Source organism: Balaenoptera musculus, chromosome 2 (genome assembly GCF_009873245.2).
Source record: "Balaenoptera musculus isolate JJ_BM4_2016_0621 chromosome 2, mBalMus1.pri.v3, whole genome shotgun sequence".
Classification (NCBI taxonomy): domain Eukaryota; kingdom Metazoa; phylum Chordata; class Mammalia; order Artiodactyla; family Balaenopteridae; genus Balaenoptera; species Balaenoptera musculus.
This window is the reverse complement of record NC_045786.1, coordinates 3,474,979-3,493,977: the sequence shown is the minus strand read 5'-3', so window position 1 is coordinate 3,493,977 and position 18,999 is coordinate 3,474,979. Positions and strand designations below refer to the sequence as shown.

Here is an 18,999-nt window from a genome sequence, read left to right as displayed (position 1 = left end):
TTATGGACAGAGGCTGAGGCCGAGGAGGTGATGAGTCTGAGCGTTCGGAGGATGCATGCCAGTAGGTCTTTCACAACACGTCTGCTGTTCAGGGGAGGGAGGTGGGTGTTTGAGAGAGAGTTTGATTTTTTCGAAGCAGTGGAGTCAGTTAAGATTTCCCAGGGAGACTGTAAACACAGGAGTAGGAAATTAACTTTAGTGCATGCATTTCATGATAGCTTCTTTAGTTCTATAAAGGTAATTTTCCTTTAAGAACATCCTGAGTGTTTACCGTGCGCGAGTGCTGTGCTTGGCACCAAAGACGAAGCGAGAAACCAGGCAGACGTTTCTGCCAGAAAGGCGATCGAGCTCCAGAGGGAAAGGCCGGCAGTCCATGTGGGATGACACTGCAGTGTCGTAAGTCCCACGACAAGCTGCAGGGTAGTTAGGCCCAGGAAGGGCCCACGTGAGGACAACAGAAGCTGACACTGGAGAGGTGTGGGCTTGATCTCCAAGGGGAAATTTGTCACTTGTCCCTTTTTGGCAGATCTTTTACTTATGATAAACCTCCCAACTGTACGCACACCCCCTCACGACTATGTATGTGTTGGGCCCCAGGACCCTGGGCTCTTCGCTGTGGTGTCTGTCAGCTGCTGTCTACCCACCCTGTAGGTCCAGAGTCTTGAACCACAGTGATTTCTGTTGATGGCGTGGCCTGGTTGCTCTGTTGGCAGCGGTTACGGCAGGTTTGGTGGCACAGGAATGACTCCAGTGTGTTTGTGTGGTTCCCAGAAACGAGCATCCGTCAGGCCTCCGCGCTTTCCCGCCTGGGACCTGCCTTGTTTATGTCTGTCGGGGAGGAGGCATAAGTGACGGACCTGTGATGATGTGAAGGGCTCCTTCAGGTTGTTGGCCACGGTCCGCGGAGCAGGGGGAGGACAGAAGCCAGGTGGAATGGGAGCCTTTAGTAGCTGAATGTAAGACAGCAAGCCCCGGAGGAGTTGGGCAGCCTTGGGTTGCAATAACTAGAAAACCAGTAAGAAAAAGAATTTATTTACCATGAAAATAGTATCTGTGAAAGCTTTTCACAGCACTGAGTTCACTTAGCTACCAGTTATGTTTCATTATTGAAAGACTGCGTTTCATTTCCTTGTGTTATGTCAGCTTAAACACCTAAGACCGTGAGTGTTCTTGGAGGGTCCTCACCACCTCTCGGCGGCCCTGGCCTCCTCCTGCTTTCCTTAAAGATGCAGTCAAACCTGCCGGGAGCCTTTTCCCGACCACCCCATCTCACCCTCTTCTCTCTGTTGAGTGCTGCTTCTCTGTATAACTCTCAGCTCCTGCCCCTGGAGTCGTGTTCTGCCTGTCTCTTCCTCTTTGCTAGGCTGCTGACCCTGAGGGACAGGGACTGTCTCATGTTCATCTCCCACCGGGCTCATAATTAGTTCTTAAATGATAGCTAAATAAGTGAGTTGCAGAAAATATCAGAATACTGTACAGAGCTTGAAATCTCAGTGCAGCCATGCTTTAAGATATGAACACTTCGGGCTTCCCTGGTGGCGCAGTGGTTGAGAATCTGCCTGCCGATGCAGGGCACACGGGTTCGAGCCCTGGTCTGGGAAGATCCCACATGCCACGGAGCAACGAGGCCCGTGAGCCACAATTACTGAGCCTGCGCGTCTGGAGCCTGTGCTCCGCAACGAGAGGCCGCGATAGTGAGAGGCCCGTGCACGGCGATGAAGAGTGGCCCCCACTTGCCGCAACTAGAGAAAGCCCTCGCACAGAAACGAAGACCCAACACAGCTATAAATAAATAAATAATTAATTAATTAAAAAAAAAAGATATGAACACTTCAACTTGCAAGTGTTTGTATTTAAAAATTATTAAACAAAGGGTAATATATTTCCCTCCTCCCCCTAAAATTTGACTTTAAGTGAGAATATTGTCTTTTGGAAAGTTGCATTTTCCAGTTTAAAGTTGATGTGCAGGGCTTCCCTGGTGGCGCAGTGGCTAAGAATCCGCCTGCCAACGCAGGGGACACGGGTTTGAGCCCTGACCCGGGAAGATCCCACATGCTGCGGAGCAACTAAGCCCGTGCGCCACAACTACTGAGCCTGCGCTCTAGAGCCCATGAGCCACAACTACTGAGCCTGCACGCCACAACTACTGAGCCCGCGCGCCTAGAGCCTGTGCTCTGCAACAAGAGAAGCCACCGCAGTGAGAAGCCCACACACCGCAATGAAGAGTAGCCCCCGCTCGCCGCAACTAGAGAGAAGCCCACATGCAGCAACGAAGACCCAACGCAGCCTAAAATAAATAAATTTTTAAAATAAATAAATAAATAAAGTTGATGTGCAATTTTCAGTTGTGAAACTAAAACAAATTTCAGTCCTATTTTAACTGAATATTGGCTTGTTGACCATATTTTTTCTTTTTGTCCTCATTCTGTTAACTGACCCAGTGTTATTATAATTAGCAATTATGGTAAAGCAGAGTTTAAGCAGGTAAATTACCAAAGGCACATAAATGTCTTTTTTCCACATGAATTAAAATAGAGTTTAAAAAGTAATTAGAATTCCATTTTGGAGTTTGATACTTTGGTATATGTTTTTTTCCCATAAATCTAAATCTAAAGGTATGGTTATAGGCTGCAGGGACTGATTATTCTGTAATATAAATTACTGATTATTCAGTAATATAGATATAATTTGGCATTTATGGTAAGGTAGATATAATACTTAAGTATTAGTACAGAGTAGCATATGCTAATTAAGAAACAAGAAGTGTAGCTAATATGTATTCTCCTGTTCTCTGAAGTTTATTTTAGAAACAATGACTGAATGTCAAAAGTGAAGAGGGCCAAATCTCAGTATTTTTGGTATTAAAGTAAGAATTCAGGTACAATCGAAGTTTAAAGTTACCTTCTTTATATATGGCTCCCCAGTTTTTCCTTTCTGTGGATAGTGGGAAGACTATTTTCGTCTGCGTATAGATAGAAGTGGAACAGGCCAGGTCTTTTTTAAAATATTAAATTGGGTCATGTGCAGAGGTACTGGTCCCAGTTCAGTTGTTAATTAATGACAGATATGACCCATAAAATTAACTTTGTTTCTGTGTTCTCCTTTTAAAGATTTTTTTTTTTGGTATGAAAAATCCACTTATTTTTGTTGGTGACAGTTCATGAACAAGGCTCTTTGTTCAGTTTAAGTGTGTAATACTTACGTCTTATAAATATTTGAGAACTAATTTTTATTTGATTCATATATTGGAAGTACTTCTTGTTGCTTATTCTTTTAAGACTTCTTCCTTTGAATTATCTGCAGAGTAAGAAGCTGGTGGTATGGACTTAAGAATTGTCTTTAAGTTTTTTATGTTTTTTTATGATACAAGTATATTGGACCAGGGGCCCGGTTTGCCCTAAGTCCATTCAGAAAGATTGAGTATCTTCTGAATAATAGTATACATAAAGATCACAAAGGGTACTTAAAAATACAGATTCTTGACTCCCACCCCCATTACTCTCCACCCCCAGTAACAAGACTTTTAATCAGCACCCCTAGATGAATCTGCTATGGATGATCCACTGACCATCCCGTAAGAAACACTAGTTTGTATAGTGTTAATACTATTGCTGTCACTTTATGAGTCCAGTAGACTAGACGAATGCCCCAGATTCTTGTCCTAATCAAACTCTACGGGTAATAATTCTCATTGTGATGAAATTGGGTAATAAAGCACATAGAAAAAAATATAATTGCATTATGCAGAGAAAACTGATTTTTTTAATTTTTGGCCATGCCGAGTGGCTTTGGGGATCTTAGTTCCCCGACCAGGGATTGAACCTGAGCTCTCAGTAGTGAAAACGCCAAGTCCTAACTCCTGGACCACCAGGGAATTCCCGAGAGAACTGATTTAAAAATTTTTAAATTTTAATTAAAAATTTTTTTCTTCCAGTTTTAATGAGATATAATTGCCATACAGCACTGTGTAAGTTTAAGGTGTACATTATAATGATTTGGTTTACATACATCATGAGGTGATTATCTCAGTAAGTTTAGTGAACATCCATCTTCTCATATAGATACAAAATTTAAAAATAGAAAAAATTTTCTTTTTGGGATGAGAACTCTTAGAATTGACTTTCTTAACAACTTTCATATATAACACAGCAGCGTTAATTATATTTATCATGCTGTACATTGCACTCCTGGTACTTCTTTATCTTATATACCTTTTGATCACCTTCATCCAAGAACCACCTCTGGCAACCACAAATCTGATCTCTTTTTTAATGAGTTTGTTTATTTGTTTTTGAAGTGTAATTGACCTACAACACTATGTTAGGTCCTGTTACACAACATAGTGACTCAGTATTTCTATCTTCTCTTCCCTTGTGTGACTTCCTGACTATCTTTATTGCTGTGTTTGGATTTCTTTCTCTTTTTTGTGTGTATCTATTATAGATTTTCAGTTTGTGGTTACCACGAGGTTTATATCTATCTATCTATCTATCTATCTATCTATCTATCTATCTATCTATCTATGATTATTTTAAGTTGCTGATCTCTTAAGTTCCAACGCATTTTAACAACCCTGCATTTTTACTCCCCTCCCCCCCAGGTTTACTGTTTTTGACATCGTATTTTACACCTTTTCGTTTTTTGTATCACTTAATTACTTACTGTGGATAAGATGATTTTACTACTTTTGTCTTTTAACCTTCCTACTAGCTTTATATATGATTGATTTACTACCTTTACTGTGTATTTGCCTTTACCTTTCATAATCTTCGTGTTTCTAGTTGTGGCCTTTTTCTCTTAGAGAAGTCCGTTTAACATTTCTTGTAAAGCTGGTTTGGTGGTGCTGAACTCTTAGCTTTTGCTTGTCTGTGAAACTTTTGATCTCTCCATTAGATCTGAGTGAAAACCTTGCCAGGTACTCATAATGTTTTAGCTTGTTTTTCTTCACACTTTAACATTTTAAGTTGGAAGTTCGATGCACTTTTATATTTTGCTTTTCTCATTAACCTCAATTTTTTTTTTATCATGTTAAGAAACCGTTAACATTTCATTGCTTTTATAGTATTGCCTTATATATTAGATCATTATTTACTTAACTATTCTTCTGTTGTTGGATGTTTAGATTGTTGCTAATTTCTTTCTGATAAATAACATTGGAATGAACATCTTTGTGGGAAAATTTTTTTCTATGTATACAATTTTTTTCTCCCCTTTCCCCTAAAAATATTTTTAAAAGCTTTTGAAACATACTGTCAAACTGTTTTCCAAAACGGTTCATCTAGTTAAAGTTACCAGCAGTAAACTAGAGTTAACATTCATCTTCACCAGCATTGTGTTCATTTAAAAAAACCCATAGTTTTGGTTCACTAGACAAAATGGTATATAATTATGTAAACATCCTTTGTTGTGGTTAATACATGTTTTGGGTGTATGTAAAAATAAGTTTGATATTTTATACTAAGTATTTTTTCTACCAAGAGTTTAAGTTTTCAAGAGTTCTTGAAGAAACTTGTTAGTGATCAATCAGTGGTCATTCCCTTGAATTTTTCTCAGTGGTTTGAGTAGTTGATAATTAACAGGGACAGTGTCGTTTTGCCACAGATCAGAATATTAAAAATACTGGGTCCTTTTCTGTTCTCTTTCTGCACATTTTGGAAATTGAAGGTTTAAGCTGATTGTAAGTTTGGAGTTAATTTATTAAGAAAACAAAGTTCTTATTTCTACTAGAAGCTGTTTGTAACAGCAAATGAGCAACATTTCAAATGAACATCTGTCCAAAAATTTAGTGGTAAGAGCGTGAAATATTAAAGTTTTACCATTCATCCACCATCAGTAAACCTCTTCTTTTTTTTTTAATTAATTAATTTATTTTTGGCTGTGTTGGGTCTTTGTTGCTGTGTGCGGGCTTTCTCTAGTTGCAGCGAGCAGGGGCTACTCTTCGTTGCGGTGCACGGGCTTCTCATTGCGGTGGCTTCTCTTGTTGCGGAGCACGGGCTCTAGGCACGCAGGCTTAGTAGTTGTGGCTCATGGGCTCTAGAGTGCATGTGGCTCGCGGGCTTAGCTGCTCCGCGGCATGTGGGATCTTCCTGGACCAGGGCTCGAACCCGTGTCCCCGGCATTGGCAGGCGGATTCTTAACCACTGCGCCACCAGGGAAGCCCCCTCATGTCTTCTTAACTCCTGAATCTAGTGGTTGTTTCACGGCTCTCGTATTGAAGTCTTCAGAGTGAAACAAGTTCCCCTTCTTTTGAAATTTTCCTTCTCCTTGACTTTTAAATACCATCTTTTCCTGTCAGGCTGTCTACTTCTGACTTTCTGTTTCCTTTACTGGATCCTCTTACTTTGCTTAGTACCTTAATTATATTAATTGCATCAGTAGTTGTAGTAACACCGCCAGAGGTCACGGTGCCAGACCCCAGGCTAACTTCATGCCTGTGTCCTCACTTTACCTCGTAACGCAGCTGCGTGGTGCTCCCCAGGGGCCTGTCCCCTCTCCCTCTGTGCGCTCTCTTAAGGTCTGGCCCCACCAGTGTGCTGATGGCTTTTATGTTTTTAGCGCTGATTCTATACTGAGCTCCCAATCTGGGTACCTGGCAGTCTGAGCATTTCCACCTGGACTTGAAAAGGAGTTCCAACCTACTACAATCTAAGTGGAACTCCTCTGTGTTCCTCTCTTCATCCTGTTCTTCATCTTGACATTATTTAACCCATGGTTAAACACACACACACCAAAAAACATGCTTCACATAAACAGACATACAATCTGCACGCTAACATAACTTTCTAATTGTTTCTCGCATCTGGCCCTGCTTCTCTATTCCTACTCCTCTTGTCCTGTTGCCTCTCTCGTCTTCTGTCTGTACCGACCTCCTAACTGATCGCTGCATCTAACTGTGTTCATCTAAAATCTGCAGTATTTCAAAATTTTGACTCAGAATGTACTTCCTGGCTTAACTTCTCCAGTTATTCCCTAAATGCTGCTGGGTAACGTCTGCTGTTGAACATGACACACAGACTCTCCTTGTTCTGGCATTTGCTTCTCTTTACATCTTTCCCGTGCCTCTCCTCTCACCTGCCCTCTGAGCCGGCATCCTTCCCTGAGTGCGCCGTGCTTTTTTTTCAGACGTTTGTTCTTCTGCCTCCTGTGTCCCCTGCTTTGACCTGGCTAATTCTGATGTATTCATTTCTGAGGCTTATTCCCTTGGTTCCAAGTCTCTTTGATTTTGCTCCTACACTGTCCCATGTGTAGCTCTAGCATGAGGTCTGTTATGCATTTAAATGACCTTTGTTTCACGTTCTTTTACTACATTATGAGGTCCTGGAAGACGACTAATTTTTAATCATATTTGCAATCTTAGCACCGCTGCGTGTTTGACGCTTAGTCCACTTTTAGTCCTGTCTTAAATGGTGACACAGTTGTCCATCCTTGTTCCCAAGCTAGAAATGTGGATGATTCCTAGTTTCCTCTCTTTATCACGTGTAACCATTTCCAAGTCCTTCAGTTTTGCTTTTACTTGGGTATATATGTTTGCATTCTTTTGTTCACTTGTTTGTTCATTCAACAAATTTCCTTCAGTGCTCCTGTACGCAAGGCTGTGAACTAACTATACTGTGTGCCAAACATTGCATTGAATTTGTAGAATTTGTAGATTAATTTTTTGAGAAGGAACACATTTACAAAATTAAGGAACAACAGTTTATCTAGAAGTACTCCTCATTTTTTTTAAGCTTATTTTTTTTAAAGCTTTTTGTTAAGCTTATTAACTGTGTGTTAACAATTCTTAGTGTGAATGAGATTTTTAAAATTCTGCTACAGTTTCTAACTTGTCATTGCTCGTGTATCAGAAACTGATTTTAAATGATCTTTTTATCTGGCCAACTTATTAAACTTCTTAGTAGTTTTCATGGACTTAGGTTTTCAAATATTCATTATGTCAGTGACAAATATCAGGGTTGTTTTCCTACTGGGTATTTATGAGTTAACTCATTTTTCATGTCTCAGTACATTTCATATCTTAGTATTGTACATTTGTTGAATAAAAGCCATGGTACTTGGCATGCTGGGATTTTTCTTCTTTTGGCTGCGCTGCGTGGCTTGCAGGATCTTAGTTCCCTGACCAGGGATTGAACCCAGGCCCCCTGCAGTGGAAGCGCCAAGTCCTAACCACTGGACTGCCAGGGAACTCCCCCTGGAATTATTCTTGACTTTAATGAAAATGCTTCTCTCAGTGTCTTGCTGAGTATGATGTTTATTTTGAATAATAATTTAAAAAATCAAATTAAGGAGGCATCACCTGTTCCTCACTTGCTAAGAGTTTTATCCTGAATCCATGTTGAATTTTATCAGTAGCTTTGTTGGTGTCTGTGGAGATGATCAAGTTAATCTGTTAATGTAAAGAATTACAGTAAGAGATTCCAGAAGACAGACTCCCTTAATATTTCTGCTTTTTCCTGATTTATTTAATGCAGTGCTAGATTTGAGTGCTAATGTTTTATTTAGTATATTTTCATTTATATTTATAAGTGAGATTGGTTTGTACTTTTCTTTCATTTAATTCTCTGCTTTTGTTTCAGAATTATGCTAGCCTTATAAACTTTGTTAAGGCATTTCAGTTGTTTTAAATTGGGGAAAACTGTTTAAATTTGAATTGTTTAAACAACAGGAATGAGTTATTTCTTAAAGCTGTAGTACAATGTGTCTCTAACATTGTTTAGAAAGTTGCTGTTTCTTGGCGTCTTTATTTCCCCAAGTCTAGTGAAGTATCAGGAACAAAGAACTTTAACACTTGTTGAATTTTCTAGATAAGGTCCTGGGAAATGATTTACTATATAGAATTGCTTGTTATATTAACAGAGTTGGTTTTAGTCAGAGAAGCACTGTTACCCAGCTAAGTCATCAGGATCTGGAATTAGTCTGGAAGAGAAACACATGGAAATCTGTCTTCATGGATAGACTTTCTTCATAGAAAAATGCTCTTTGGTGATAGTCTAAATTCAAAGCTAACATTTATAGGAAAATGGTCTAATTTGTATCACTGAGTACAATATTTGCATAATTACCATGTTTAAAAAGACCACAGGTAACCGTTTTATAAATGTATTCAGGTGTCGGGTTAGTTTTACTATTTTCTTTCATTTTTATTTTTCTATTTTTGGCTGCGTTGGGTCTTTGTTGCTGCACGCGGGCTTCCTCTAGTTTCGGCGAGCGGGGGCTACTCTTCGTTGCAGTGCACGGGCTTCTCATTGCAGTGGCTTCTCTTGTTGCGGAGCACGGGCTCTAGGCCTACGGGCTTCAGTAGTTGTGGCTCGTGGGCTCAGTAGTTGTGGCTCATGGGCTCTAGAGCGCAGGCTCAGTAGTTGTGGCGCACGGGCTTAGTTGCTCCGCGGCATATGGGATCTTCCTGGACCAGGGCTCGAACCCGTGTCCCCTGCATTGGCAGGCAGATTCTTAACCACTGAGCCACGAGGGAAGTCCCTACTGTTTTCTTTTGTAAAGCTTATTCTGTGATTTAGATTCATTATAATTAATTCATAGGCAAATAATATTTTAGACGTTAAAGTACTTTAATTTCAGTAAAACTGATTCAGTGTATCCATCCACATTTCCCTTCTATAAAATTTTTATTAGAGTCTAGTTGATTTACAGTGTTGTGTTAGTTTCTGCTGTACAGCAAAGTGACTCAGTTATACATATACATATATCCACTCTTTAATTTTAGATTCTTTTCCCATATAGGTCATTACAGAGTATTGAGTAGAGTTCCTTATGCTATGCAATAGGTTCTTATTAGTTATCTATTTTATATCTAGTAGTGTGTCTATGTCAATCCCAGTCTCTCAATTTATCCCTCCCTCCCCCTTCCCCCTTGGTAACCAAAAGTTTGCTTTCTACATCTTTGACTCCATTTCGGTTTTGTAAATAAGTTTATTTGTACCATTTTTTTAGATTACACATATAAGCAATATCATATGATATTTGTCTTTCTCTGACTTACTTCACTCAGTACGGCAATCTCTAGGGCCATCCATGTCACTGCAGGTGGCATTATTTCATTCTTTTTCATGGCTGAGTGATATTCCATTGTGTATATGTACCACATCTTCTTTATCCATTCCTCTGCTGAATTTAGGTTGTTTCCATGTCTTGGCTATTGTGAATAGTGCTGCTGTGAACATAGAGGTGCATGTATCTTTTTGAATTATAGTTTTGTCTGGGTATATGTGCAGGAGTGGGATTGCTGGGTCATATGGTTACTCTATTTTTAGCTTTTTAAGGAACCTCCATACTGTTCTCTATAGTGGCTGAACCAGTTCACATTCCCACCAACAGTGTAGGAGGGTTCCCTTTTCTCCACACCCTCTCCAGCATTTATTGTTTGTGGATTTTTTGATGATGGCCCACATTTCCCTTTTTTTTTTTTTTAAACATCTTTATTGAAGTATAATTGCTTTACAATGGTGTGTTAGTTTCTGCTTTATAACAAAGTGAATCAGTTATACATATACATATGTTCCCATATCTCTTCCCTCTTGCATCTCCCTCCCTCCCACCCTCCCCATCCCACCCCTCTAGGTGGTCACAAAGCACCGAGCTGATCTCCCTGTGCTATGCGGCTGCTTCCCACTAGCTATCTATTTTACATTTGGTAGTGTATATATGTCCATGACACTCTCTCACCCTGTCACATCTCACCCCTCCCCCTCCCCATATCCTCAAGTCCATTCTCTAGTAGGTCTGTGTCTTTATTCCCGTCTTGCCACTAGGTTCTTCATGGCTTTTTTTTTTTTTTCCCTTAGATTCCATATATATGTGTTAGCATACTGTATTTGTTTTTCTCTTTCTGACTTACTTCACTCTGTATGACAGACTCTAACTCCATCCACCTCATTACAAATACCTCCATTTCATTTCTTTTTATGGCTGAGTAATATTCCATTGTTTATATGTGCCACATCTTCTTTATCCATTCATCTGTCGATGGACATTTAGGTTGCTTCCATGTCCTGGCTATTGTAAATAGAGCTGCAATGAACATTTTGGTACATGACTCTTTTTGAACTATGGTTTTCTCAGGGTATATGCCCAGTAGTGGGATTGCTGGGTCGTATGGTAGTTCTATTTGTAGTTTTTTAAGGAACCTCCATACTGTTCTCTATAGTGGCTGTATCAATTTACATTCCCACCAACAGTGCAAGAGTGTTCCCTTTCCTCCACACCCTCTCCAGCATTTATTGTTTCTAGATTTTTTGATGCTGGCCATTCTGACCGGTGTGAGATGATATCTCATTGTAGTTTTGATTTGCATTTCTCTAATGAGTAATGATGTTGAGCACTCTTTCATGTGTCTGTTGGCCATCTGTATATCTTCTTTGGAGAAATGTCTATTTAGGTCTTCTGCCCATTTTTGGATTGGGTTGTTCGTTTTTTTGTTATTGAGCTGCGTGAGCTGCTTGTAAATCTTGGAGATTAATCCTTTGTCAGTTGCTTCATTTGCAAATATATTCTCCCATTCTGAGGGTTGTCTTTTGGTCTTGTTTATGGTTTCCTTTGCTGTGCAAAAGCTTTTAAGTTTCATTAGGTCCCATTTGTTTATTTGTGTTCTTATTTCCATTTCTCTGGGAGCTGGGTCAAAAAGAATCTTGCTGTGATGTATGTCATAGAGTGTTCTGCCTATGTTTTCCTCTAAGAGTTTGATAGTGTCTGGCCTTACACTTAGGTCTTTAATCCATTTTGAGTTTATTTTTGTGCACGGTGTCAGGGAGTGTTCTAATTTCATACTTTTACAAGTAGCTGTCCAGTTTTCCCAGCACCACTTATTGAAGAGGCTGTCTTTTCTCCACTGTATATGCTTGCCTCCTTTATCAAAGATAAGGTGACCATATGTGCTTGGGTTTATCTCTGGGCATTCTATCTTCCCTTTTTTAATTCAGTGTTTTCAAGTGTTCATAAAACGGTATATTATAGAAGTAATTGAACATCTGAATAATTCTAGGACTAATATGGCAAAGGTTCTCAACCAGGGGCAGTTTGTCCCCATGAGACATTTGGCAGTGTCTGGAGACTCTAATTGTCACAGTGAGGGGAAGCCACTGTCATCTAGTGGGTGGCGGCTGGAGATGGTATTGAACATTCTACAACGCCCAGGATAGCCTCCCGCAAAAAGAATGATCTCTTCCCAAATGTTAGTGGTGCTGAGGTTGAGAAACCCTCTTGTAAAAGGAAAGATGTATACACAGATACAAACACACAGTATTAAAAAGGCGTACTTTTTCTTTCAGTAGTTATAATTCTAACTTAATACGGGTTACAGTGTCCTTCTGCAAAGTGTATGAAGAGTATTCTGCTCTTGACTGACATCTAGTGAGACATTTAAAAATAAAAAGTAAAACTGAAGGTTGAGACTGAATAAGCATGTAAATCAGAGTTACTACTAATTGTTTTTCCAGTCGTAGGAAATTCACAAATAAGTAGACTAGGAAGAGAGGAAAGATTTGTTTATGGCTACTGAGAAATTATAGCTGAGAAGTAGTATGTGGTAAATTCTTAAATGAAGTATCTCCTTTGTCTTTTACTTATATTCTTGATTTAATATTAGAGCTTAGGATATGAAATCTTTCTTTTGACAGTTTTCTGAATAAATGCTGAGTTACCCATATGTAAGCTTTTTATATTTTAAAAATTGCCTAAAATCATAGAATTTTAGAGCCTATGGGGACCTACGTGGTTTAATCCAGTTTCTTCACTTACGGAGATTAAATAGTTCAGTTTCAGAGAGATGAAGTGATCTTTTCCGTTGTCTTACAACTTGTTAGGCCAGATCTTGAACTGGAACCCACAGCTCCTGACTTCTAGTCGAGTATTCTTTCAGGGTGAGGGGAAGTAATTAAGCACACTTTAAAAAAAAAAAAAAAAAAATTAATTAATTTATTTATTTTTGGCTGCGTTGGGTCTTCGTTGCTGCGCACGGGCTTTCTCTAGTTGCGGCGAGCGGGGACTACTCTTCGTTGTGGTGCGTGGGCTTCTCATTGCGGTGGCTTCTCTTGTTGCCGAGCCCGGGCTCTAGGCCTGCGGGCTTCAGTAGTTGTGGCTCGTGGGCTCAGTAGTTGTGGCTCGTGGGCTCTAGGGCGCAGGCTCAGTAGTTGTGGCGCACGGGCTTAGTTGCTCTGCGGCCTGTGGGATCTTCCTGGACTAGGGCTTGAACCCGTGTCCCCTGCATTGGCAGGCAGATTCTCAACCACTGCGCCACCAGGGAAGCCCAAGCACACTTTGGATTCTCTTTAAAGCTTATGTTTTTTTCAAACTATGAATATTAAAACTGTTAAATTCTTATTTCCTTAAAAAGAATATATACACCTGTATATATGTTTTAAAATGAATTAGTATTTATGTTTATAAATCTCATGTTTAATTATAAGCGTTATGCCAGTTTAAACATGGATATTTCACATTTTTCACAGGCGACAACACCTCCAAATCAAGGGCGGCCAGATTCTCCTGTCTACGCTAACCTGCAAGAACTGAAAATATCCCAGTCGGCTCTCCCCCCGATCCCTGGAAGCCCAGCAGTTCAGATTAATGGAGAATGGGAAACTCATAAAGATAGTTCAGGGCGTTGTTATTACTATAACAGAGGAACACAGGAAAGAACTTGGAAACCCCCTCGTTGGACTCGAGATACAAACATAAGCAAAGGAGATTCCCAGAGTCCAGGAGATCAAGAGGTATGAGGAGTTAGGGGGTCAACCAGTGAGTTACCAAGCTTTTTCTCTTCTTGTTCCTCAAAGAAGTGAATAGGTTTGCTTCTAACCCTTGAAATCTCTAAGATACTAAATCTTTTTCCCACGTTTTATTATATTACTGCTTGTTGCTTCCTAATCTCTAACTAGTGGACAGCGGCTAGCCTTGTAGCATGCTTACTAGTTCCGGAATTAACTGGGTTAATGTTGCCTAGAGCCAGTAGTTTCCTTCATGCGCTAGAAGATACTAATTCAATCATTGTTATTGCCCAAGGAGTGACATCTTTTAGAAAAAGGAGAGAAGATATGTGATATGATTTAGCCAAACAAATAAAAACAAAGTTATTTAATTGACACTTTTCTTTATGGTTTGGTGGGGCTAGCAAGATACTTGTCAGTTTTTGTTAGAGATACAAGATCGCTTTTTATTTCTATGTAGGGGAAATAAGTGTAATTCCTTTGCTGTGAACGGACCACCCTCGAAGTCTGACAGTTCACTCTGTATCGTTATTTTCTCTAACACGTGTCCATGCTGTCTCCCCACCTGCCTTGGTCTCACCCCCCTCCCACCTCTCAGAGGGTGGTGCGGTGAATTGGTCAGCGGGGTTTTGAGAAACACTTATCTCCGAGGCCTGGAGAGAGTCCTTGGGACTGTTCAGATGTGCAGGAGAAGCTTGGGCAGGGTGGATAGAGTGGAGTTGAATCCTGCTGTTTGGTAGACGGCGGCCCCCGCACCCGCATAGGACACCTGCTCTTAGAGAGAGCGGCTGGCTTGCACAGTAAGAACAGAACTCCAGTTAGGTAGGAGCTGGAGAAGTCAGGTAACACATCCTGTATCTAGCAGAATCTGAAAGCTTCTTATAGTTAATGACCCCTTGTCTTATCCCGTTTTTCAGTTGTATATTTATAGCTTTGCTTTGGTGGTAACTTGCACTTTTAGTGTTCAGGAATGAGGTGGAGGATAGTGAGAAATTGTTCATGTGTTACTATAATAGGAAAATGTTAGGAAAGTTATTTGAATTTGTGTGTCCAGAAAGATTTGAAAATAAGTTGTCCTGTGTATCAAAGTAAAATCTTATAATTTGGAAAATTTAGGGTAAGGGCCAAATTGTAGAATAATTTAAAGAGATTTGAAGTATACATGGGAACTTTAACAACCCTTCTTAGCTTTCTGTTTCAGTGACTAGATGGGAGTGATTAGTATGTCAGAGTCTGAGCTCACACCACTCACTCTCTGCAGGTATTGTGTAAAATAGGTATTTCCAGAGTGGCTGGAGCATATCTTCCAGTAACTTCTTGAGAAAGGTTGTGCATGGGAGGCAACACTGAGACTTTGTGTGTGAAGAAGTCTGTATTCTGCCCTCCTATTTAATCGATAGTTGGCCTGAGTGAAGAAGTCTAGGCTGGAAATCATTTTTTCTCACAGTTGCAAGGCATCTTGAACTTGACCTTACGGCGATCTCAGTCGGCTGCGTGTGGGGTGTCTCCAGGGTTGGAACCATTCAGTCTTCCCTTTCAGGCTGACCCGTCTCTGCAGAAGTCTTCATGCCTGGACAGTAAGGGCCGCCTGGGTCTTGGTACCCGGCGTTTAGTTTGCACGTAGTTCCTTAGTCTCCCCGCTTTCTGTTTGGTACCTGCGTCCCAGCCGTGCCTGTTGTCTTCCAACTTAGCATCCCTCTTGAGAGGGAGTAAAACCCTACACTTGGGCTGGAATGAGGGAGGGGTGCACACCTAGTGGCCAGGCATGAGGAAGGGGAGTCTGGCGATTTCAGCCCTCAGTTCAGTACCCGCGGTTCCAGGAGGACCTAATATTGTCAGTTCCTGGGCCAATTGAAGATTTCGCTCCGCAGACCTGTTGGATTTCATCTTCCCTCCCCGGCGCCCACCCCCTCTACCAGTTTAGATTCTGCTTTCTTTGCGGATAATTTAGGTGTTTGTTCCTCTGCTTCTCAGCCTCCAGAGTTTTGTGGCTGTTGTGTCTCCTTGTGTTCTCCCTGTTCTTGACGGTTCGGGTCTTTCTAGGCTTGTTTCGATACTTTTATTTTAGTAGGGTTTGAGAGGGGGCAGGTGCTCGCCCTCTCGTCCGAACTCAGAAGCTTGTCATTTCAGTGGTTGCCCTAGAACAGTGGTTCTCGCGTGGGGCAGTGTTGTCTCCGGGGGGCACCTAGACAACGTCTGGGGATATTTTGGGTTGTCACAACTCAGCGAGGGCTACTGGCATCTTGTGGGTAGAGGCCAGATAAGCTGTTGAGCATCCTGTGATTCACAAGACAGCTCCCACCGCGAGGAACAATCTGGCCCTAACTGTCCACGGTGCTGCTGATGAGAAACGCCGCCTTAGAAGTTGTAACTGGCGTACTTATCAAAGTCTGCGGTTAATCAGCATCTTCTTGCTCCTTGAAACTGTACAAGAACTATACGTGCAGTGGTGCTATCGTTGTTTATTTTATTTCTATTTTTTAGCTCCCTTACTACTTGTTCTACATGGTGACTCTTAAAATTTATCCTCATACGTACCACTTTCTTTTTTCACATTTCTTAGGCAAATTAGGTTATCTTGGATAACTTTATACTGTCTTAAGTACCTACTTTTAAATTTCCTTAGTGAGCCTCTGTTAGTGATAGAATCTTAGTTTTCATTTGCCTGCAAATTTATTTTTCATCCTTATTTTTCAAGAATATCTTTGCCTGGTACACAGTTCTAAGCTGATTGCTTTTTATTTTTCCCTTGTTCGTTGAAGACTTTATTCTCATGTTTTCTGGCTTCCATTGTTGATGTGGAAGATTCAACTTGTAGGTCTCTTCTTGCGGGTGGCTTTGAGGATCTCGTGTCTGTAATTTCACTATGATGTGATTAGGTGAAGTTATCTTTTTTATTTCCTTCCGGGGCTTTGTTGGGAATCCCAAATTTGAGGCGTTCCATCTTTGATTAGTTCTGGAAAAAGTCTTAGGCATTGTCTATATACAGCTCCTGTCCCATTTTCTCTTTCCTCTTGTTTTGGGACTTTGATTAGATGAACGATTAATTTGCTTACTCCGTTTATCATGTCTCTTGATTTCCCTTATACTTTAACATTTTATTGCTGTGTCTCTCTCTGCTTGTTCCCAGTCATTTCCAAGTCGAGCTCCTGTTTACTGTTTTTCTCTTCATCATGTATGTTTGTTTGATATTAAACCAACCCTTGAATTTAAAAAATGTGTTATTTTTAATTTGTTTGGGGGAGCTTCCCCATCTTATTATTTTGAGAAGTTTGAAACATACAAAAAAAGTAGAAAGAATAGTATAGTGAGCTGCCAGGTACCCTTCATCTGGATTTACAAGTTGTTAACACTTTACCACATTTGCCTTATTACTTTCTCCCTCCTTTTACCCTTCTAACTCTGCAGTAATTTTTTTTTTCTGAATCATTTGGACCAGACAACATAATATTTTATTCTCTAAGTATAGGGACTTTTTCCAGCAAAATCTTTTTGTGTGTGTGTGTGAAAAATACATTGTCACACCCAAGAAATTTAATATTAATATATTATTTAATACAAAGGTAATGTTCGTGTTTCCCACTTGTCAACTCATATCCTTTATAGTTTTTTTCCTGCAGTGAAGGATCCAGTGAAGGATCATATATTGCATTCATTTGTCATATCTTTCTTAAGTCTTATTTTCTACTTTATTTTTGATAATTTCAGTATATAGTCTTTAAGAGTCTGAATATGCTGTTTTTCTACTGACTGTCACTCATGGTGTTTGTTTTACATCGTGTGTGTGTGTGTTTTAATGTGAGATTATAGTTGTTGGAAATTCATATATAGCAAGTTTAATGCTAGGGTTGAAAGTTTGTTCCTTCAGAGAGGATTTGCTTTTGTTTCTGCCAGGTGCCTGAGGAAACTAGTATGCTGTGAACATTTGAAACTAAATTTTCAGTTTGCGTTTTCACAGGCCACCTAGGTAGCAGTAATTTTGGATTGCATGAAGAGTGGCTTGTTGCGTTCTCCCCCAGTTTCCCCTGATTAGTCCTGTGATTTTCCTAGCATGGAATAAAGGGCCAAGATTTGTTTCTGGTTCACCCCATAAACTGCAGGTATAATTCTTTGGGGTCCCCTTTCTTTATTGTGGGACTCACTGCCTTAGGTTGTTCCGAGTCCTGTTCCCCAGCACTTCTGCATGGCCTTGAAAACTAATGTTCTAGTTCAGGATTTGGCAAATGCCTTCAAGGAGGAAGCTGCTTTTTTATTCTACTTACCTTTCTGGATTCTTCTTCTTCTTCTTTTTTTAAAATAAATTTATTTATTTATTTATTTATTTGTCTATGTTGGGTCTTCTTTGCCGCACGCGGGCTTTCTCTAGTTGCGGGGAGCAGGGGCTACTCTTCGTTGCGGTGCACGGGCTTCTCATTGCAGTGGCTTCTCTTGTTGTGGAGCATGGGCTCTAGGCACGCGGGCTTCAGTAGTTGTGGCTCGTGGGCTCTAGAGTGCAGGCTCAGTAGTTGTGGCGCATGGGCTCAGTTGTTCCATGGCATGTGGGATCTTCCCGGACCAGGGATCGAACCCGTGTCCCCTGCATTGGCAGGCGGATTCTTAACCACTGCACCACCAGGGAAGCCCTCCTTCTTTTTTTTTTGATGGTTGAATAATATTTTCCTGTACAGATTGCCTTCTTTTATTCTGTTTCTAAAAGATTTTATTGTACCTCTCCTATATGAGCTTACATTTTAAGTAGTCTCAATTAAATTAAAATAAATCCTGATTTTTGAGTTAGGTGTTTCATTTTTTAAAAACATTACTGTTACAAAACATATATAGCTCACTCTACACAAGGCTTCTGTTAAGTTGTCTATGTCAGTTTTTGTGAACATATTACTAACATTAGGATGTTTATGTATGTTACCTCTACAGCGTTGAGAATCTACACATCTTAGTGTTTCAGACCAAATTATGGTAGAAAATCCAGTCTGATTGAGTAGATTTAATTGTAGAAGCTATTTTACCTGAACGTGACCCTGGAAGGGTCATTTGCACATTAGAGTTAGCCTAGTAAATATTACATACTGAATTTTTAAATCTTTCTGTATTGTGTTTGTATTTTCTCAGTATTATTTTTTCTTCTTTCAAAGTGTAGTTTTGAATAGTTTTAAGAAGCATTTGGTTGAGTGAGTTAAGAAAACTTGACAGTAAATTAGAACATAAAATAGTGTTACAAAGCTAGTGTCTTTTCTCCCCCCATCTCCATCCCACACGCTTTAAAAAAATAGTTCAAGATATATTT

The 18,999-nt window shown here is 40.1% G+C and overlaps 1 protein-coding gene across 10 annotated transcripts in view; it reads left to right on the top strand.

Moving 5' to 3' along the window:
• The window catches only part of ARHGAP12 (Rho GTPase activating protein 12), a 112,263-nt gene that overhangs the window by 51,373 nt on the left and 41,891 nt on the right, over nucleotides 1–18,999 (top strand). For 9 of the 10 annotated variants that reach the window (XM_036842323.1, XM_036842321.1, XM_036842322.1 and 6 more), the window contains exon 4: nucleotides 13,458–13,721. The exons of the other annotated variant lie outside the window; for it this stretch is intronic. In XM_036842323.1, coding sequence (XP_036698218.1) covers nucleotides 13,458–13,721 — 264 coding nt within the window. The remainder of the gene's footprint in view (nucleotides 1–13,457; nucleotides 13,722–18,999) is intronic. 10 annotated transcript variants of the gene reach the window in all.